Source organism: Myxine glutinosa, chromosome 6 (assembly GCF_964187855.1).
Source record: "Myxine glutinosa chromosome 6, kmMyxGlut1.1, whole genome shotgun sequence".
Taxonomy (NCBI): Eukaryota; Metazoa; Chordata; class Myxini; order Myxiniformes; family Myxinidae; genus Myxine; species Myxine glutinosa.
Genome location: NC_136266.1, coordinates 79472364 through 79495766, shown reverse-complemented (window position 1 = coordinate 79495766; position 23403 = coordinate 79472364). Strand labels below are relative to the sequence as shown.

Below are 23403 nucleotides of genomic sequence, written 5' to 3'. Positions count from 1 at the left end.
GGATCTGATGACTTGCCAGTAACCCTTTTGTAAAAAGGAATGTGCAGCATCTAACTCAATATGTCAAAATGTCACACACGTCCATGCCCGTGGGATTCCCACGGGTGACCCCGCAAGTTTGCATTGACGTTCGTCGATGGACTCGTTCGCCCGTCTCATTCGGTTTCTTGCTACATCCTGTTCAAGTCTGCGTTCTTCATCGATCGTCTCATTCATTTTGGAAATAGAAGTTTCCACGCAGCGCATGAATTGTCACGATCCTCAAGAGGAATTTGTCTCGTAATCATCAAATGATAAATGGCAAGTAAATTATATTGTGGAAAATTAAAGATTTCAAATAAACCTATTTAAAGTGTATGTGCACATAACTAATTTAAAAAAAGGAAGAAATATCTCTCGGTAATTTCCTGAAACATATTTTACTTCCGGCTAATAATGTTGAATGAAATAAAAACGAAGAAATATATGTCGGCATCATTGTTGACGTTTTTGTGACGACTGTCATCAAACGAAAAAGTAATATATCTTAACGGAAAAGCAAAAGCGAATTTTTAATATATATCGACACGTTGCCGTCGGTGTCATGTTGGGCGGTGTATGATACACCATGATGCGATTTTTAAAAATATATCTCTGCATTTTCCCGCGTGTGTGGAATGTTCTCAATTATTGCTGACACCGAGTCCAAAACCATCGATAAAACTGAAATCATATGGTGAGTTAGATTGGAGATAAAGGCGTGAGAGACTCAATGGCCTTGAAGTTACAGGCCTTTGAGAATTCATTTCGTTCTATAAACGGCAACTTTCATCGGATTTTCTTCCCGTTTTTTTTCAACCGAGTCGAAAACTATGTTAGCGACTGTGAAAAATGAAATGATATATCGAATTTTTAATATGTATCGACACGTTGCCGTCGGTGTCATGTTGGGCGGTGTATGATACACCATGACGCGATTTTAAAAAATATATCTCTGCATTTTCCCGCGTGTGTGGAATGTTCTCAATTATTGCTGACACCGAGTCTAAAACCATTGATAAAAATGAAATCATATGGTGAGTTAGATTGGAGATAAAGGCGTGAGAGAGACTCAATGGCCTTGAAGTTACAGGCGTTTGAGAATTCATTTTGTTCTATAAACGGCAACTTTCATTGGATTTTCTTCCCGTTTTTTTTCAACCGAGTCTAAAACTATGTTAGCGACTGTGAAAAATGAAATGATATATCGAATTTGATTTGAAATAAAACTGGGAGAGAGAGCAAGACACCACGGGCCTACAAAACAGGCCTCAAAGCTATGCGAGTTAATAAAATGGTGGATATTTGTTTATAATTATATGAAGCCACTCCCAGAATGGGTGGAGCTATGGGTGGAGCTACTCTGCAAACCGAGTAAGCCACACCCCGGACAGACGCCCAACAGACAGACAGACAGAATCATCTACGGCTATTATAATATAGATTAGCCAATTTCCGCAGGGGATTTACAACAAAATCATCACAATAAATCAACAGTCTTCAGATGCGCCGGTCACATCGGCATCGCCCAGGGGCTCGTTCAGGTCGACGGCCTCGGCGGTCAAGATCATGGTCTTCCGTCGGCGGTTTCTTCATCGTCCATCCTGAAAAATACTTTCTTACACACACCATGATCAAATTCCTAGCCCCCCCCCCCCCCAACCATAATCGGTCAATGGAAATAATCGGTATTCTCCCCTTCAAAACTTCACTGTTATCCTATCAATACTTGGACATTTTTTCCTAGTCAAGCGAATTTCGCACCAGTATAAACCACTGGAAAAATATTCCCTTTTCCTGCACTTTGTCCTAGGTTCTAGAGCCTAGAGTCACCCAACAACAACAACTAGCATCCCAAGGCCATTTCCCTGCAAGAGCAGGGGTTAGCCTTGCGGTCCCCATGACAATCTTCTTCATTTTGCTCTATCACTTCCCCTTATGAGCAATAATTCAATTGATGTGATCCCAACGTACCTGGTGTTCTGTTCACCTGGTCTGCAGAGCCGTGATCCAATCTGCACCAGTCCCCAACCACCTCGTCGATTGGGGTCAATCTGCGTGTAGCAATGTAACACAATTTTGTTAAATACAATTCACAACTTTCCATTCGTTGGCGCACCTTCCCCAGTGTAAGCTAACCACCTTTATCACTTTCTTATCACTAAACCAACATTCCACAACAACTTTCCCTTCTTCCCTGCCTTTACCATCAACTTTTTACAACCCTTTCCCCTTCCTTCTCAACAAATCCCAACAAAGTCACCTGTCATTGACAAATAATCCATCTGATTCGACTTTCCTTTATCATCTTTGCACTTTCCACGACCTTCTTCACACTTCCTCCCGAACCTTTCCTTCAGACACAACCCACATGAGTTATGAATACAATTTCCCCTTCCAGGCGCGTCTGTCTAGCCACTCACAAATTGTCCACAAGACAACGTCACCATATTTCACACTTCAGCTCCCGAGAGCTCAATTTTGGACAGGGGTGAAACCAGCAATAACCACAATTACCTTCTGCCAAGCAGGAGGCCAGAGCATCATTACTCCCTCTTCCCTCTGCCCACCATAACTGGCAGACAGACAATGGCGAGCCACAAGCCCCACAAGCCCCTCAAAATTGCAAATGATGTAACCAGCCATCACACAATGCCTAGCCCTACCAAATTGCATACCAATCCGTCCACACCCTCCTGAGACATCCTGCTCACAGACAGACAGACAGACAGATAAACGTACCCCCAACGTCCTAACACCGCAGACACCACCGCAGGTCCATAACAGACACCGCTCCTCCTCCTTGATCCATACCTGCAAGCGCAGTCAGACACATCCATATGGTCACAGGGGTGAACCCATAACCCCTATTCCTCCTCCGTGGTGAGGTCATGACCCCCAGCACCACATGTCATTCTTGGCAGATCACCCATCAAAAGAATCCTCTAGCCCGCCTAACAGACGTCTCCATCCCACAACTCCAACACTTGCTTGGTCAACCCCAGCCCATCCTGTCTCTCCAAGAGCTCCGCATCCAGACAGATGGACAGACAGACAGACTGGCTCCACATTACAACTGCAACCATTTGATGAACCACACGAGGTGCCAGCCACACCTCAACCACGCCGACAGCGACTCAGCCTGTCATCCTCCCAAGTCAAATCCCAAAATCAATCAATCCCAAAGCAAATTAAAACAGATGTCATCTTAAAAAATACAACTTGCCTCTGCAAGAGCTCCACATTGCAAATGCACACACCCGATGTACCCAAACAACAACCAACTGGTCCGTCCAGGATCTCCCGCCAACATAAGCCACCTCTAATGATCTTCAATTGAAGTGCGGAGCACTTGCTCTCACCTAAAACCCCACAAACCGTTAATTAATGTGCACGGAACATTTTCCCGTCCATGCGCCCAGGCGGTCACTCCCGGCGCACGGCAGCACTACCCCCATTCGCAAGAAGCAGGTCATGATGCGTACAAGGCGCAAGGAAGCGCCCCGAGGCCATCCACCGAAAAATCCTGCCTTTTGGTTTACCGCGCCGATATTTCCCCAATCCGGTCCTTCCCTCGGCGCTAACTCGCTTCTAACTTGTCTAACTTAACCCATGCCGGGGTATTCCTGTACTTATTACTCATCACTTACGCCGGGGTTTCCCTGAAGGGGTTCTCCCTTCTTAACTTAACTGAACTTATTACTTATCCTGGCCATATTCCTTGGGTCTCCTTCGTTAGCCCGCAGCCAATACTTTCTCTGGTTACTATCAACCCCATCAACTCCATCTTGTCTCTAGACTGCCCTGCCTGGGAAGTTCTTGGCTTTACCAAGAAGTCCCCCCTTTCTGCTAACTGACCCCCATTCCTTGGTAGATCAATAGACAACTCGTTACCCCGAGCCAAATAGGCCTGCACTTACACACCAGATTCCAATTTTGTTCGTGATCCAAGCACGGAGCGACGACATGGGAGACAGACAGCCTGGGTGAGTGAACGGAGCTCAATTTAGAATGACCCCTCAGCATGAAAGCTCACCTTAATCAAATCAGTGCTGGCCAGCCTCTCCGCGTAGTCTCCACAGGGTCTGCCTCCCAAATATCGCTCAGAGTTGGACCCCACTTCTGACACCAAATTCTCGGGAATAGAACCATGTTCCACACCTTGAGTTCAAGGGATAACAAGCATTTATTAATGAACCAATAACACAGCGCTGTGGAGGGTGTAAGAGTTATACAATTCATTTGAACAGCACAACTCCAGACACTCCTGGAAAATTGGCAACCCAGAGTTTCTTTATATACACAAAAATATACAAAAAATCTCCACTGGAAAATGAGCGCGGACAAAGGAAAACGGGCTAGATACCTCCCACCGAGACCCTATCTTCTTTGGCAAGAGCCAAGGGAAAGATGCAGGAGAAAGAGCACCTTCTCATGCTGGCTTTTGGTCAAGGACAAAAAGACGTGTTTTCACGAGGGGGTTTAACAGAGCAAGCAGTTTCACTATCTTTCTACAATCCTTGCCACAGTAAAGAACAGTAAAGTAAAGTAAAGGACAGTAAAGCATAGTTCGAAGCAAGAGGGAACATAGAAAGCTTAAATCCTTTTTATAAAGCAACCACTTTTAAATGCAAACTATAATTAGATAAGGCATAACTAAATGCATGACCGCCAAATGTACACCTTCATGGTTGCCATTCATTTCCTATAACGTTATTTGATATGCACATACAGAAAACCTTTGAATGTAGATGTGTTTATTGTGTGGGAGATGTTGAATCAGACCGCAAGCACACATTGAGGAAGCAAACATTTTCCCTGGATGTCAATGAGTGGCCAAGACTACCAGAAGCCTTGCTACTCACAGTTCATGCAGGAATTTGTAATTAGTTCAGGATGCCAACAATAACTCACTACTCTTCTCAAAGATCACCATGGGAACTTTAACGTCCACCAACTACTGCGATTAGATGGTACGTAAATTGTGATGTCCATCCGAAGGATGGTGCACACATTGAAGCGAAACACCTGTATCACAATTTATAGCTGGGTCGAGTTTCAAATCCAGGGTATATACAGCTTAGAGGCGAGTGTGCATACCTCCAATCTATCGTGCCATCTCTTGGTAAATGGTAGGGTTTGTCCAAAGCAGATTTTCTGATGTAATTACACGGGAGCATTCTCGTGAATGACCGTGATCGAATCACATCAAGGTTATTTGCACAATTGTAATGTCGCCCTAAAATTCCAGTTGCATCGTCATTTCAACGTCTTTAACCGAAATGCGGCTCAGCTCGAAACATCAGTCACGATGGTGGAGGATGGGTTTGATGTGGGTGGACTGCTCCATCTTTCTAACCCCACACAAGGATAACATCAGATGCTTATTTTCTTTTCTACAGAGATCTAAAGTTACATTAAACATCACAAAATATATAATGTTTTGCCTGATCGATTATGATTTGTTTTTTGATATAATATCATACAGTGATCATTCATACTGGCAAATCACATGTAAGCACATGGAAATATATTTTTCTTGTTTCATTTTCCAGCAAATTCTGTCCGTTTGGTTGGAGGAACTGGTCGATGTGAGGGTCGTGTGGAGGTGTTCTACCAGGGAGCCTGGGGCACTGTCTGTGATGATTCCTGGAGTATAACAGATGCACATGTGGTGTGTCGTCAACTTGGTTGTGGATCTGCCAGATCTTCCCCATGTTGTGCATCATTTGGACGAGGAACTGGTTCCATATTGATGGATGATGTGCAATGTACTGGTTCAGAATATTACCTTTTAGATTGTTCACAACGGGGTTGGTACTCTCACAATTGTGGGCATGGTGAAGATGCGTCTGTTATTTGCCAAGGTACGTGGTTTTACAGAAAGAGAAGAATTTCAAACTTTTTTTTTACTTTTCCGAAAATAATTGTTTAATCACAATAACTTCCAGAAAAGATAAAATATATATATCTCAGATAATTCTCTGTCTGCATTAATAACAATTTATGTAACTGTGAATAACGTGTTCTCAGGTGAAAAATCAATATCATTGTTGAAAAGAAAAATAACATCTGTAATGATGAGAATTCAATCAGTAACCTTGATGAACTACGTGCCATCTTGTTGGAAAATTATTGTATAATTATATTCCCTCAACATCCTTCATAGTACACATCTTATCTTATCACTTGTACAATTCCACTTTAGTTGCTGAAGCTATTTTCCTCTGTGAAGGCAACTATCTGAAATCTGATATGGAGGTTTTACACAGCAAGAATGAAGAGTTATCTGATCAAGTGGTTGAATTTTTTTTTTTAAATCCTGGAGAGGGGAGGTCACATTGACAGCCGCTTCGGATGACCATAGAGACCCACCACAAGAAATATTATTGGAAAAGATCATGCCATTTCAAATGCCTTTTTGATTGCTGAAGTTGAAGATTTCTGATGTTGACTGAAAATCTTTATCTCAGTGAAGAATTTCAAAACCAAAGATTACTGTGAAAGAGTCTAGTGGTCTATTCATTAGATATCCATTAGAATAGCTCATCTGTCTTCGTAAGTGAAAGTTTCATCGCTTTAGATTCTACTTTGTGAAGGAAGACAAAACTCTGCATCATATTCAGTCGGTAAGTCTTTGTTGTGAAAGAGGTTTTTTTCCTTTGATTATTGCTGTTTTTACAGCTTTCAAAAATGATGAAAGAAAGTATCCTCTTGGAGGAAAAAGGCTGCCATTTCTGTCTTAAAACGTTTGGCTTATTCAACTTGACCTGAGGCGACAGTCGTTCTGACACATGTGAAAATGTACGTTCCGAAATAGGAAACTAAATTTCAGCAAATTGCGGTTTAGAAAAACAACTCATTTTCCATGGAAAACTCGTTGTGGTGAAGACAACTGCAACCAAAAAGCATCTGAAACTGCAAGCATCCGCTGAAAAGACTGTGTGCGTCCGCTTTGTATTCAGACTTCTTATTGTTATTTTGTATGCGGAACATGACAAAAACAGCCAAACAAATAAATAAAAACTTATGATTTTAGGTGGCATTGACCTCTTGACCTCAAAAGCAATAGGCTTCATTGCCCCAAGGTGCAAACTTGACCTTTGACCGTTTCTTCTTGAAAGACAATCAGCTTCTAACCAATTCAGTGACCCAATATGCAAATGCTCAAAATGTCATGTCAATTTGTTGAAAATTGACAATTTATGTGACACTGACCATTGACCTTTTGACCAAATTATTGATTTGTATTCTCCATATTGCCATTGTTGTGAAATCAACCAAATCCACAACTCGTCCCATAGATAGGTTTTAATTTCAATTAGATCGTAACATCATCCTGTAACATACACCATGCAACATATATGTCAGGATCAAGGCATCATATGAGAAAGATTGGATATATCAGTCAATGCAAGCAAGCCTAGAATATAAGTGGGTACGCACCATTCAATTCTACATGTCATTGTATTAAGTCGCAGGAGTCGCAGGAGTGGCCACGAGTCGCGGACGTCCCGAGGTCTTATAGACACCGCCCAGTGGTTTAAGTGAGCGTCACACCTGGGCTCAACTTACATTACGATTTACAACTAACAACTTACAACTAACAACTTACATTTTCACCACATTCTCCCCGCCGTTAGAACTATGCTGCCACTAGGCAGGAAGCGAGCGCGCGTCAGCATTGATGGGTAGAGGAAGTCATGATATCATAATTAGGGTGTCAAAGAAATATCCCTATTGATTCTTGTCTTTGCGCCATTGTGTTATGTTTCGCTCACTGTCAAAGCGTCTTTAGGGCTTCCTGGAAAGCGCTATACGAAACTAATCCATTATCAGTAGTACAGGTCAGTCGGTCCATCCATAGAGGTCAGTGTGGCGAATTACCCTGCCAGCACAGGTTCGGAGACTACCGGGTACGACGTCCCCAAATCCGGAGTCCCTTGCTTCGGAGTAGCCGCTGGAGGCAGGCGTCGGAGGAGCACCTCAGTGCCCTTACCGCTTCAGGCAGGGGTGTATCAGGCGAAGGGAGGGACGGCAGATGTTCTCTAGGCGCACTCATAGCCTGGTTAGCAAACATGTCCGATACTGGCAGACGATGAGCCTGTGGAGTAGCAATAGTCGAGTCTCACAGGCCTATGTGCTGGATAAGGTGTACCTTTGCGATATGCACCGCATTACATAAGGTGTACCTTGTCGAAGAGCGAATGTCCATTCGTCGCAATGCAACGCATTTCAGGCAGATGTGTCGATGTGGAAGATATGTAAATCAGTAAGCCATGTCTATTCGTCGCAAGGCAACACATTACGGGAAGATGTGTCGATGTGGACGATGTGTAAATCAGTAGTCCTCTTTACAGTAAGCTGTAACAGTAAGTAAGATTACATGTCAGGAGGCCATTACAGTAAGTCCATTACAGTAGGTCTGTACCTGCCTTGGCTCCCAAGGGTACATGGTCGATCCTCATGAGATCCATGGCATGGAAGTGCCGAGGGAGAGAACCGACGAGAGCCATAACGAGAGTTATGCGATACCCCGGAGTCCCCCGTTTCGTTATCACGAGACTCGAGCGCTCTCTGACGGCAGCGCGTACGGATTACAAGCTCCGGCAAATAGGTTCAAGCAAAACGTGTGCCACGAGTGTACGGATTACAAGCTCCGGCAAATAGGTAGTGTACGGATTACAAGCTCCGGCAAATAGGTTCAAGCCACGTTTGCCACGAGGGCCCTCCGTAGGCTGCCCGAACGACCGGCATGGTCGACGACGCCCAACACAAGACGACCGAAATGCGCCTTCCCAGCGAAGCGCGCAGAATCTCCTGACCCGCAGCACAGCGCGCAGAGGATCGGAGAAGATCGGCTATACCGGCTACCGTCCCGGAGAGAAAATGGAAAACGTCCCGGATGGATGGATCGACATCCAAGAGGATGGCCCGGATGGATCGACATGATCGACATCCAAGAGAACGTCCCGGATGGATCGACATCCAAGAGAACGTCCCGGATGGATCGACATCCAGAGAATGGCCCGGATGGATGGATGGATCGACATCCAAGAGAATGGCCCGGATGGATGGATGGATGGATCGACATCCAAGAGAATGGCCCGGATGGATGGATGGATCGACATCCAAGAGAATGGCCCGGATGGATGGATCGACAGCCAAGAGAATGGCCCGGAAGGATGGATCGACAGCCAAGAGGATGGCCCGGATGGACGGACCATCATCGCACCCCCTCACTCATCCACCCCCCCCCCTCCCCCCCCCCCGTCGTGAAGTGCGAGATATCAGCCGCGCATCGCGCACCGAAGTCGAGCGACCTTCACAGTCTGGGTCAAAGGGAACGCATCAGGCAGCGGCCGGCGAGGCGCCTCACAGTCTCGAAATGTGTGGAGGCGAGCCAGGAGGCCGACCTAGAAGCACCGTCCTAGAAGCAACAAGCCCCGAGTCAAGGGCGATCCGGCGGGCCGGTGCCCACGTGGCTTGCTCAGGAGACGAGGGAGTCGGGCGCAACGCTCAGTCACCGTGTCATGGGGTCACCGTGCCCCCCAAATGCCCCGTGCCGTATCGATTAACGGCAGAAGTCCGCGAAGTTGGATAGTCGCCCTTGAAGGCCGCCATGTTATGACACGCACTTCGGGCAGGGGCGGTCAGATTGAGTATTACTGCTATCTGTAGAGGTACCCAGGTAGACGAACTCTGATGACGCAAGCGCGGGAAACAGTAAATGGCGCTGTAAAGCAAACGCGTGATACAGTCGATGACGTCATCAATTGGTTCGGGCGCGTGCGGGGTTTGACGGCGAGTTCCAGCTGAGCAGTATCCCCAGACGGAGTAAAGTAGCACTCAGAAATCTAAAGCGAGCTCGAGATCGGTGTACGGAATACGAACCCGGCCGACGAGCGAAAGTATTATCTAGGGCGCACCGCGTCTAAAGTCTCGCGTCCATTGGGCAGCAGCATTCGAGCGAGCTCGATATCGGTGTACGGAATACGAACCCGGCCGACGAGCGAAAAGTATTATCTAGGGCGCACCGCGTACGAGGGAAACCGAAAGGTGAGCTCGGCCCGATGAACCAGTGCGGCTTCGCCGAGTCGAGAGGGCGAGCACGCCGAGTCGAGAGTCGAGAGGGCGAGCATGCTTTGGCAGCGATAGTCTGCACGACCTGCAGTAGCGTCTCGTTTGTTTAGCTTTCGGGCCGTGTTTTGTCCGGAGTTTCAGTCTCATTCATAGAGAATACACATGGTATACGAACATCTATCATAAGCAGAAGCCCGAGTGTCGTGAAAGGCTATGATAGGTAGAATACACATGGTATACGATCATCTATCATAAGCAGAAGCCCGAGTGTCGTGAAAGGCTATGATAGGTAGAATACACATGGTATACGATCATCACATGATATACGATCACATCACATAAGCATAAGCCCGAGTGTCGTGAAAGGCTATGAAGGTCCCGCTCGACGTCCTTAGAAACTCATCCGTGCTGCGGCGAGTCCTCGCATGGTGCCAAGCGAGCCTCCATTGAGGCGATTCCGTGCAGCCCTTAGAAACTCATCCGTGCTGCGGCGAGTCCTCGCATGGTGCCAAGCGAGCCTCCATTGAGGCGATTCCGGGCAGCGGAGTTCGCCGGCTTCGTTGAGTAGCCACATGTAGGTAGGATTTCGACGAGCCGCGATCAGAATCGCCGGCCTCGCAGATTGGTGCCCGCGTTGGGCGCAGCGTGGCTTCGCGTGGGAGGAGGTGATTCCGACGTGCGATCGGAATCGTAGGCCTCACTCACAGAGTAGTGCACGCGACGGGTGCAGCGCGCGCGATTCGCGCGGGGAGGTGATTGAGGAGGTGGTTCCACCGAGCAGCGAGGGGATTCGCGTGAAGGATTTGATTCCACCGAGCAGCCGGAGTGAGCCGGCCGTGTGAGGCACGGCGTGATTCCGACGAGCAGTGCGCGATTCGCGCGGAGGAGGTGGGTCCACCGAGAAGCGAGTGGTCAGGGTGAGCCGGCCGTGTGAGGCAAGGGGTGATCCCGACGAGCAGTGCGCGATCCGCGCGGAGGAGGGGATCCCACCGAGTAGCGAGTGGTCGGAGCGAGCCGGCCGTGTGAGGCACGACCCCACCGAGTAGCGAGTGGTCGGAGCGAGCCGGCCGTGTGAGGCACGACGTGATTCCGACGCAGTGCGCGATTCGCGCGGAGGAGGTGGGTCCACCGAGAAGCGAGTGGTCAGGGTGAGCCGGCCGTGTGAGGCTCGGCGTGATCCCGACGAGCAGTGCGCGATCCGAGCGGAGGAGGCGATTCCACCGAGTAGCGAGTGGTCGGAGTGTGCCGGCCGTGTAGAGGCATGGCCGACATGGGAGTCGTGATCACTCGCGTGGGAATCTCATCTCGGGCCGAGGCACGCAAATCTAGTCGGTCGGGCCGTCGGCTCCAAGCGGGTCCGTCGTTCCGACGGGGTTTCGGCTGCAGGACGTTGCCCAGTAGCATCGTTCTCCAGGCGTTTTGCCGGAGTCCGTCATGCCTGCTCCGGCGTTCGGGCCGCAGGAGAGCAGTTTGCGTTTTGACGACGCGGTCCCGCAAAAGGCTTGCGAGGTCCCCATCGCATCCGGTCCTTTTGACGCAGACCGGCGGCGAGAGTAGTGCTGGAGCTAGCTCGACGGGTCCTCCGCCGGTCCTTCTTCTCCGAGGTGGGCCTCGCAGGAGCGCGGAGAATGTCGGGAACGCTCGTCTGTGATCTGTGTTCAGCCGGCCATCGCAAGACTCGTGTCCCGCCATTTCCGAAGATCATAATTGAAATTAAGTGTTGTGAAATCAACCAAATCCACAACTCGTCCCATAGATAGGTTTTAATTTCAATTAGATCGTAACATCATCCTGTAACATACACCATGCAACATATATGTCAGGATCAAGGCATCATATGAGAAAGATTGGATATATCAGTCAATGCAAGCAAGCCTAGAATATAAGTGGGTACGCACCATTCAATTCTACATGTCATTGTATTAAGTCGCAGGAGTCGCAGGAGTGGCCACGAGTCGCGGACGTCCCGAGGTCTTATAGACACCGCCCAGTGGTTTAAGTGAGCGTCACACCTGGGCTCAACTTACATTACGACTTACAACTAACAGTGGACAGCGGACAGTGAGGACCTCCGCTTCCGGTCCCTCGAGCGACGGGGCTTGCTTTGATCTCTCCACGGCATCAAAGTTTGAGTGTTTTCCCGTTCGTTTCTTTGTCAAATTTCCGCTGCGTATTTTGTTGTGTATGTGTTATTGTGTGTTTCTATTTGGTTTTGGTTTTGTAGTTGTTGCAAATTTGTGTGTAATTAGTCGTTTCTTTGTCCGGGCCTCGTGCGGCCTGGTGTCTCGTGCGGCCTCCTCGTCTCGACTTGTGCCCCGCCCCCTATATTCTCGTTTGTTCTTTCACCTCTGCTCCTGCTTTCTCAAATCCACGTTCTCACTTAGAGACTTTTCCCAGATTGTTTTCTTGGTTTTGTTGAAATATTTATTTAAATATGTTTAAACCGCAGCGGTGATCTCCCCCCCCCCCCCCCCAGGATTTCCATGTTTTAAACGTTTCCCAGTGTGTACCCTGGATAAGAATAGGTACGCCGTATCCCTGCGTGTCGTAGGAGGCGACTAAGAGGGTTGCCGTCAGGAAGGGCATCCGGCCATAAAAAAAAACATTGCCTCAAAAAGAGAACCATGACAATTACAACTACATGTGGGCAGGGTACAGCCCGAAGTGGAGATCGGTTTCTGAGGTTTGGGACATGGAATGTAGGGACAATGACAGGGAGATCAGGAGAAGTGGTGGAAGTATTGGTCAGAAGAAGAGTGGACATTTGTTGTGTGCAAGAGACGAGATGGAAGGGAAGTGGTGTGAGAATGGTGAAGGGTAGGCAGGGACAGAAATACAAGTTTGTGTGGCAAGGGTGCTTGGAGGGCGTGAACGGTGTTGGTGTCCTGTTTTCTGAGGAGTTTGTAGACAGTGTGGTGAGTGTGACTAGAGTGAGTGATAGGTTGATGATGGTAAAAATGATGATTGGAAAGCTCTTGGTGAACGTCATCTCGGGATATGCTCCGCAGGTTGGTCGGAGCGATGAAGAGAAGGACAAGTTCTGGTGTGCGATAGAGAAGCTGATGGAAAACGTGAAAGATGAGGAAGTTGTTGTGGTAGGAGGAGACCTAAATGGACATGTGGGAAGGAGTATGGATGGTTTTGACGGAGTTCATGGGGGTTACGGATATGGTGTGAGAAATGGAGAAGGTGAAAGGATTTTGGAGTTTGCTGATGGAGCTGATTTGTTGATTTGTAATACTCAGTTCCAGAAAGAGGATAATAAGCTTGTTACATACACGTCAGGTGGGTCGACGACAACCGTTGACTACCTGATGGTGCGTAGGCGAGATAGGGGGCACCTCCGAGACACAAAGGTGATCCCGGGGGAGGAGGCTGTTTCACAGCACCACTTGGTTGTCTGCGACGTAAGGGTGAAAGGTGTGAGGAGAGCTCGGCGGGTGAAGTACCAACCGAGAATGAAGGTGTGGAGGTTGAAAGAGGTGACAGTAAGGGAGGCATTAAAAGAGAGGCTGAGTAGGGTCGAGGATGATGTGGTTGAGCTTGAAAGTGGTTGGATGTCAATAAAAGCTTGTCTGTTGGGAGCCATTGGTGAGGTATGTGGATGGACAAAAGGACCACCGAGGCACTCGGAAACATGGTGGTGGGATGATGAAGTTGGAAAGAGGATTGACGAGAAGAGGAAGAAGTTCAAGGAGTGGCAGAAGGCGAAGGGTACGGGAGCAGAAACAGCAGAGTATGAAAGTTATAAGGCAGCCAGGAAGGCTGCAAAGAAAGAGGTAGCAAAGGCGCAGGAGGCGTGTAGGAAAATGTTTGGAGAACGCTTGGATTCGGAAGAGGGTCAGAAAGCAGTATTCAGGATTGCAAAGCAGATAGCGAAAGAGAGGTGTGATGTGATGGGGGTGAGCTGCTTGAAGGATGAAGTGGGACAAATCGTTGTCGACCCAGATGGAATTAAAGAAAGATGGAAAAGATATATGGAAATGCTGTTGAATACAGAGAATGAATGGGATGGCAACATAGAGAGTAACCCAGTTTTAGGACCGGCAGAGAAGATAACTGAGAAGGAAGTTGAGGAAGCGATAAAAGCAATGAAGGGTAGAAAAGCGGGAGGGCCGACGGGAGTTGTGGGAGATATGTTGAAGGCAGCAGGAAGTTGGGGTGTGAAGAGAATGACAGAGATCTGTAATCTGGTGGTGAAAGAAGGCCGCATTCCAGTGGATTGGGAACTGAGTACCCTCGTCCCTCTATACAAGGGGAAAGGTGACCCTCTGGAGTGTGGCTCGTACCGAGCGATAAAGTTATTGGAGCATGGAATGAAGGTATTGGAAAGGGTGTTGGAGAGGAGGATAAGGAAGAAAGTGAAGATCGACGAAATGCAGTTTGGATTTATGCCAGGAAGAGGAACGACAGACGTGCTTTTCATTGTGAGGCAGTTGCAGGAGAAGTACATGGAGAAGAGGAAGAAGTTGTTTCTTGGGTTTGTTGATCTGGAGAAAGCATTCGATCGGGTTCCACGCAAAGTATTGACATGGGCATTGAGGAAGTTAGGAGTGGAGGAATGGTTGATCAGAGTAGTGATGGCAATGTACAAAAGAGCACGCACAGCTGTAAGGACGAAGGACGGGAACAGTGGTGAGTTTGAGGTGAAGGTGGGAGTGCATCAGGGGTCGGTACTAAGTCCACTACTATTTGTAGCTGTGATGGAGGTGCTGGCTCAGAACGTAAAGGAGGGTTTACCGTGGGAGTTGTTGTATGCAGATGATCTGGTGTTGATTGCGGAAAGTATGGATGGACTGAAGGAAAAGATGAACACGTGGAAGGAATGTATGGAGACAAAAGGTCTGAAGGTGAATATCGGAAAGACGAAGGTGATGGCAAGTGGTAAAGCATGTGGTGAGGTGGAAAGAACTGGGAAGTGGCCCTGTGCTGTGTGTAGGAAGGGTGTCGGAGTGAACTCCATTCAGTGTACAATGTGCACTGAGTGGGTTCATCAAAAATGTAGTGGTCTGAGAGGGTCATTAACCAGTGTGGCAGCTACATTCAAATGTAAGGTGTGCACAGAGGGAGCTGCAGATGGAGGAAATGTTGAGTTGGATCTTGGAGACGGCGTGAAGCTGGAAGGTGTGAAAACATTTTGCTACCTCGGAGACATGCTGAATGGAGAAGGTGGATCAGACTCGGCAACGGTTGCTCGAGTGAGATGTGCATGGAAGAAGTTTCGGGAATTGAGTGGCGTGCTGATGATGAGGGGAGTGTCGTTGAAGCTGAAGGGAAAGGTGTATGCTGCATGTGTGAGAAGTGTTATGATTTATGGGAGCGAGACATGGGTAATGAACGTAGAGCAGCAACGAAGGTTGGAAAGGGTGGAAATGCGAATGGTTCGACGGATGTGCGGAGTATCGTTGAGAGAGAGGAAGACAAATGATGAATTGCGAAAGATGATGGGAATAGAGCCTGTGATTGATGCTGTGAAGAGGAACAGGTTGAGATGGTTTGGTCATGTGTTGAGGAAGGATGAAAGTGACTGGTTGAGAAGAGTGATGGAAATGAATGTAGAAGGAAGTAGAAGACGGGGAAGACCGAGAAAGACTTGGCTAAAGATGGTGGAAGAAGAAATGCGGGTAAGGGGGTTAACAAGTAGAGATGCAGAAAATAGGGCAAAATGGAGAAGATTGTCATGGGGACCGCAAGGCTAACCCCCGCTCTAGCAGGGAAAATGGCCTTTAAAATGCATGTTGTTGTTGTTGTTACAACTAACAACTTACAACTAACAACTTACATTTTCACCACAGCCATAATAAAGCTTTGTTGAAAATTTTGATTATTTAAACTCAAATGGTAAAAACGTTACGGTCTGGAAAGACGCACATACAGACAGAGACAAAAATACAGAAGTGACTGTGAAACCCTGTGCCCAGTGCGTGGGGGACAAGCTAATGGCAATCTTATGTAAGTTGTAGAATTTGCTCCACAAGTAACCCAAATATCAGACGTGTTTGAGAAATGTATGCTTTGAGTAGAATCATTGGAATAAGTATGTGGGGAACACTCCATAAAAAATGTACAACAAACCATTTATAATTGTAATTTTTGTCTCTTTGTCGGATAAAACAGATGCAGTATCTACCACAACAACACCAATGACTTCAATCCCTGAAGGTAATCTTTTTGTTGTTATTCAAACCTTAATGTGAGGAAAAATAATTATTTGATGAAATATGTTATTCGATGAATCACTCAAATTGTCATAATATGTCTTAAACTAGATAGATCTTAAATCTCCTCCTATGGTATCCATGGAAATCTCCACTCATGGCTTGCGGACTTCCTCTCTGGTCGCAGGCAACGTGTGGCCCTGAATGGATTTCTCTCATCTCCCCTTCCTGTTCTGGCTGGAGTTCCCCAAGGTAGTGTTCTGGGCCCTGTGCTATTTCTGGTCTTTATGAATGATCTCTCCGACTCTGGAAAATCCTCTCCATCTCTTTGCTGATGACTCCACTATCTGCCACTCCATTCCTCATCCCTCAGATCGGCAGTCTGCAGCCTCCTCACTCTCTACAGACCTGGACAAAATCACAGACTGCTCAAACAAGTGGAACATGTCTTTCAATCCTGACAAATCTCACACTTTTACTATGTCTCTCCGAAAAGACCGACTGGAAAACCCTCCCATCTTCTTTCTCAACAATCCTCTCCAATAAGTTCTGTCGCTCAAACTTTTGGGTCTCACTATCTGCCATGATCTTTCTTGGGAAAACCACATTTCCAAGCTGGCCTCCAAAGCCTGTCGCCGACTGGGCATCCTCCGTCGTGCGAAGTCTTTCCTTGGCACACCTGAGCTCCTCACCATATACAAGGCTTTCATCCGCAGCTCAATGGAATACTGTTCCCCCCCTCTGGGCCGTTGCTCCTGCCTCACACCTAGCTCGGGTTCACGCTGTTGAAACCAAAGCTTTCAGAATCATTGGAATATCCTGCGATGAAGCTAACTCCGAGGGCCTTTCACTCACTCACTGCAGGCAGGTTGGTGGGCTTTCTGTCTTCTACCGACTCCTCTCCGGCCTTGCTCCCCAGCTCTCTCTGTGCTATGTCCCCCTAATATTCGTACAGGTCGCACAAGATCTGCCAGCAACCCTCATATGGTTAAACTGCTAAAATATAGGCTCTCTGCTCACCTTCACTCTTTCATTCCCCTTTTCTTCCGCCTCTGTAACAAACTCCCCCACTCCCTTTAATCCCACCCCTCCCTCCAGGTCTTTAAAACAGCTGTTCACCACCATCTCTTATCTTCCCCCATCCAAAACCTTGATCATTTCTACCCCCGCTAATTCACCCCAGATACACTTTTTTTGAAATTCCAACTTCTTTCCTGAAAGTCCTTGCAGTGTTCATATGTTTTATACCTCTCCCACCTCCCCCCAAGCCCTCTCCCTCCCACATTTCTCTCGATGTCCCTGCTCTCAAATGTTGTGTTTGTGTCCTTCCCCCTCTCTCCCCATCTTGTCTGCCGCTCCCCTTATTTTGTGTTTTAGGTGTTGGTTTGACTTTTTGTGTGATTAATGTTAGCGCTTTCACGAGTCTCGATCTTGTATACAAAAAAAAAAAAATATATATATATATATATGATTGATAGAGCGCACTTGTTGGAGCACATACCACTGCCAGACTGAACTGTTTACGCTTTGTATCCACTGATAGGTCGAGTTTCAAATCCAGGGTATATACAGCTAAGAGGCGAGTGCGCATACCTCCAATCTGTCGTGCCATCACTTGGTAAATGGTAGGGTTTGTCCAAAGCAGATTTTCTGATGTAATTACACGGGAGCATTCTCATGAATGACCGTGATCGAATCACATCAAGGTTATTTGCACAATTGTAATGTCGCCCTAAAATTCCAGTTGCATCGTCATTTCAACGTCTTTAACCGAAATGCGCATCAGCTCGAAACATCAGTCACGATGGTGGAGGATGGGTTTGATGTGGGTGGACTGCTCCATCTTTCTAACCCCACACAAGGATAACATCAGATGCTTATTTTCTTTTCTACCGAGATCTAAAGTTACATTAAACATCACAAAATATATTATGTTATGCCTGATCGATTATGATTTGTGTTTTGATATAATACCTTACAGTGATCATTCATACTGGCAAATTACATGTAAGCATATGTAAATATATTTTTCTTGTTTCATTTTCCAGCAAATTCTGTCCGTTTGGTTGGAGGAACTGGTCGATGTGAGGGTCGTGTGGAGGTGTTCTACCAGGGAGCCTGGGGCACTGTCTGTGATGATTCCTGGAGTATAACAGATGCACATGTGGTGTGTCGTCAACTTGGTTGTGGATCAGCCAGATCTTCCCCATGTTGTGCATCATTTGGACAAGGAACTGGTTCCATATTGATGGATGATGTGCATTGTACTGGTTCAGAATATTACATTTCAGATTGTTCACAACGGGGTTGGTACTCTCACAATTGTGGGCATGGTGAAGATGCGTCTGCTATTTGCCAAGGTACATGGTTTTACAGAACGAAAAGAATTTCAAACTTTTTTTTTACTTTGCCAAAAATAATTGTTTAATCACAATAACTTCCAGAAAAGATAAAATATATATATATATACATATATATACATATATCTCAGATAATTTTCTGTCTGCATTTATAACAATTTATGTAACTGTGAATAACGTGTTCTCAGGTGAAAAATCAATATCATTGTTGAAAAGAAAAATAACATCTGTAATGATGAGAATTCAATCAGTAACCTTGATATTCCCTCAACATCCTTCATAGTACACATCTTATCTTATCACTTGTACAATTCCACTTTAGTTGCTGAAGCTATTTTCCTCTGTGAAGGCAACTATCTGAAATCTGATATGGAGGTTTTACACAGCAAGAATGAAGAGTTATCTGATCAAGTGGTTGAATTTTTTTTTTTAAATCCTGGAGAGTGGAGGTCACATTGACAGCCGCTTCGGATGACCATAGAGACCCACCACAAGAAATATTATTGGAAAAGATCATGCCATTTCAAATGCCTTTTTGATTGCTGAAGTTGAAGATTTCTGATGTTGACTGAAAATCTTTATCTCAGTGAAGAATTTCAAAACCAAAGATTACTGTGAAAGAGTCTAGTGCTCTATTAATTAGATATCCATTAGAATAGCTCATCTGTCTTCGTAAGTGAAAGTTTCATCGCTTTAGATTCTACTTTGTGAAGGAAGACAAAACTCTGCATCATATTCAGTCGGTGGGTCTTTGTTGTGAAAGAGGTTTTTTTCCTTTGATTATTGCTGTTTTTACAGCTTTCAAAAATGATGAAAGAAAGTATCCTCTTGGAGGAAAAAGGCCCTCCATTTTTGTCTTAAAACGTTTGTCTTATTCAACTTGACCTGAGGCGACAGTCGTTATGACACATGTGAAAATGTACGTTCCGAAATAGGAAACTAAATATCAGCAAACTGCTGTTTAGAAAAACAACTCATTTTCCATGGAAAACTCGTTGTAGTGAAGACCAATGCAACCAGAAAGCATCTGAAACTGCAAGCATCCGCTGAAAAGCCTGTGTGCGTCCGCTTTGTATTCAGACTTCTTATTGTTATTTTGTATGCGGAACATGGCAAAAACAGCCAAACAAATAAATAAAAACAAATGATTTTAGGTGACATTGACCTCTTGACCTCAAAAGCAATAGGCTTCATTGCCCCAAGGTGCAAACTTGACCTTTGACCGTTTCTTCCTGAAAGACAATCAGCTTCTAACCAATTCAGTGACCCAATATGCAAATGCTCAAAATGTCATGTCAATTTGTTGAAAATTGACAATTTATGTGACACTGACCGTTGACCTTTTGACCAAATTATTGATTTGTATTCTCCATATTGCCATAATAAAGCTTTGTTGAAAATTTTGATTATTTAAACTCAAATGGTAAAAACGTTACGGTCTGGAAAGACGCACATACAGACAGAGACAGAAATACAGAAGTGACTGTGAAACCCTGTGCCCAGTGCGTGGGGGACAAGCTAATGGCAATCTTATGTAAGTTGTAGAATTTGCTCCACAAGTAACCCAAATATCAGACGAGTTTGAGAAATGTATGCTTTGAGTAGAATCATTGGAATAAGTATGTGGGGAACACTCCATAAAAAATGTACAACAAACCATTTATAATTGTAATTTTTGTCTCTTTGTCGGATAAAACAGATGCAGTATCTACCACAACAACACCAATGACTTCAATCCCTGAAGGTAATCTTTTTGTTGTTATTCAAACCTTAATGTGAGGAAAAATAATTATTTGATGAAATATGTTATTCGATGAATCACTCAAATTGTCATAATATGTCTTAAACTAGATAGATCTTAAATCTCCTCCTATGGTATCCATGGAAATCTCCACTCATGGCTTGCGGACTTCCTCTCTGGTCGCAGGCAACGTGTGGCCCTGAATGGATTTCTCTTATCTCCCCTTCCTGTTCTGGCTGGAGTTCCCCAAGGTAGGGTTCTGGGCCCTGCGCTATTTCTGGTCTTTAAGAATGATCTCTCCGACTCTCAGGAAAATCCTCTCCATCTCTTTGCTGATGACTCCACTATCTGCCGCTCCATTCCTCATCCCTCAGATCGGCAGTCTGCAGCCTCCTCACTCTCTACAGACCTGGACAAAATCACAGACTGATCAAACAAGTGGAACATGTCTTTCAATCTTGACAAATCTCACACTCTTACTATGTCTCTCCGAAAATACCGACTCGAAAACCCTCCCATCTACTTTCTCAACAATCCTCTCCAATAAGTTCTGTCACTCAAGCTTTTCGGTCTCACTATCTGCCATGATCTTTCTTTGGAAAACCACATTTCCAAGCTGGCCTCCAAAGTCTGTCGCCGACTGGGCATCTTCCGTCGTGCGAAGTCTTTCCTTGGCACACCTGAGCTCCTCACCACATACAAGGCTTTCATCCGCAGCTCAATGGAATAGTGTTCCCCCCTCTGGGCCGTTGCTCCTGCCTCACACCTAGCTCGGGTTCACGCTGTTGAAACCAAAGCTTTCAGAATCATTGGAATCTCCTGCGATGAAGCTACCTCCGAGGGCCTTTCACTCACTCACTGCAGGCAGGTTGGTGGGCTTTCTGTCTTCTACCGACTCCTCTCCGGCCTTGCTCCCCAGCTCTCTCTGTGCTCTGTCCCCCTAATATTCGTACAGGTCGCACAAGATCTGCCAGCAACCCTCATATGGTTAAACTGCTAAAATATAGGCTCTCTGCTCACCTTCACTCTTTCATTCCCCTTTTCTCCCGCCTCTGTAACAAACTCCCCCACTCCCTTCAATCCCACCCCTCCCTCCAGGTCATTAAAACAGCTGTTCACCACCATCTCTTATCTTCCCCCATCCAAAACCTTGATCATTTCTACCCCCGCTAATTCACCCCAGATACACTTTTTTGAAATTCCAACTTCTTTCCTGAAAGTCCTTGCAGTGTTCATATGTTTTATACCTCTCCCACCTCCCCCCAAGCCCTCTCCCTCCCACATTTCTCTCGATGTCCCTGCTCTCAAATGTTGTGTTTGTGTCCTTCCCCCTCTCTCCCCATCTTGTCTGCCGCTCCACTTATTTTGTGTTTTATGTGTCGGTTTGACTTTTTGTGTGATTAATGTTAGCTCTTTCACGAGCCTCGATCTTGTATACAAAAATAAATATATATATATATATATATATATACATATGATTGATCGAGCGCACTTGTTGCAGCACATACCACTGCCAGACTGAACTGTTTACGCTTTGTATCCACTGATAGGTCGAGTTTCAAATCCAGGGTATATACAGCTAAGAGGCGAGTGCGCATACCTCCAATCTGTCGTGCCATCACTTGGTAAATGGTAGGGTTTGTCCAAAGCAGATTTTCTGATGTAATTACACGGGAGCATTCTCATGAATGACCGTGATCGAATCACATCAAGGTTATTTGCACAATTGTAATGTCGCCCTAAAATTCCAGTTGCATCGTCATTTCAACGTCTTTAACCGAAATGCGCATCAGCTCGAAACATCAATCACGATGGTGGAGGATGGGTTTGATGCGGGTGGACTGCTCCATCTTTCTAACCCTATACAAGGATAACATCAGATGCTTATTTTCTTTTCTAACGAGATCTAAAGTTACATTAAACATCACAAAATATATTATGTTATGCCTGATCGATTATGATTTGTGTTTTGATATAATATCTTACAGTGATCATTCATACTGGCAAATTACATGTAAGCATATGTAAATATATTTTTCTTGTTTCATTTTCCAGCAAATTCTGTCCGTTTGGTTGGAGGAACTGGTCGATGTGAGGGTCGTGTGGAGGTGTTCTACCAGGGAGCCTGGGGCACTGTCTGTGATGATTCCTGGAGTATAACAGATGCACATGTGGTGTGTCGTCAACTTGGTTGTGGATCAGCCAGATCTTCCCCTTGTTGTGCATCATTTGGACAAGGAACTGGTTCCATATTGATGGATGATGTGCATTGTACTGGTTCAGAATATTACATTTCAGATTGTTCACAACGGGGTTGGTACTCTCACAATTGTGGGCATGGTGAAGATGCGTCTGCTATTTGCCAAGGTACATGGTTTTACAGAACGAAAAGAACTTCAAACTTTTTTTTTACTTTGCCAAAAATAATTGTTTAATCACAATAACTTCCAGAAAAGATAAAATATATATATATATACATATATATACATATATCTCAGATAATTTTCTGTCTGCATTTATAACAATTTATGTAACTGTGAATAACGTGTTCTCAGGTGAAAAATCAATGTCATTGTTGAAAAGAAAAATAACATCTGTAATGATGAGAATTCAATCAGTAACCTTGATATTCCCTCAACATCCTTCATAGTACACATCTTACCTTATCACTTGTGCAATTCCACTTTAGTTGCTGAAGCTATTTTCCTCTGTGAAGGCAACTATCTGAAATCTGATATGGAGGTTTTACACAGCAAGAATGAAGAGTTATCTGATCAAGTGGTTGAATTTTTTTTTTTAAATCCTGGAGAGGGGAGGTCACATTGACAGCCACTTCGGATGACCATAGAGACCCACCACAAGAAATATTATTGGAAAAGATCATGCCATTTCAAATGCCTTTTTGATTGCTGAAGTTGAAGATTTCTGATGTTGACTGAAAATCTTTATCTCAGTGAAGAATTTCAAAACCAAAGATTACTGTGAAAGAGTCTAGTGCTCTATTAATTAGATATCCATTAGAATAGCTCATCTGTCTTCGTAA

General features: G+C 45.5%; 1 protein-coding gene across 1 annotated transcript in view; it reads left to right on the top strand.

Moving 5' to 3' along the window:
• LOC137430000 (scavenger receptor cysteine-rich domain-containing protein DMBT1-like) overlaps window positions 1-23403 on the top strand; it is a 134862-nt gene that overhangs the window by 9182 nt on the left and 102277 nt on the right. Inside the window, exons 2-6 of the mRNA XM_078781051.1 lie at window positions 5574-5885; window positions 16219-16263; window positions 18308-18619; window positions 20319-20363; window positions 22416-22727. Coding sequence (XP_078637177.1) covers window positions 5574-5885; window positions 16219-16263; window positions 18308-18619; window positions 20319-20363; window positions 22416-22727 — 1026 coding nt within the window. The remainder of the gene's footprint in view (window positions 1-5573; window positions 5886-16218; window positions 16264-18307; window positions 18620-20318; window positions 20364-22415; window positions 22728-23403) is intronic.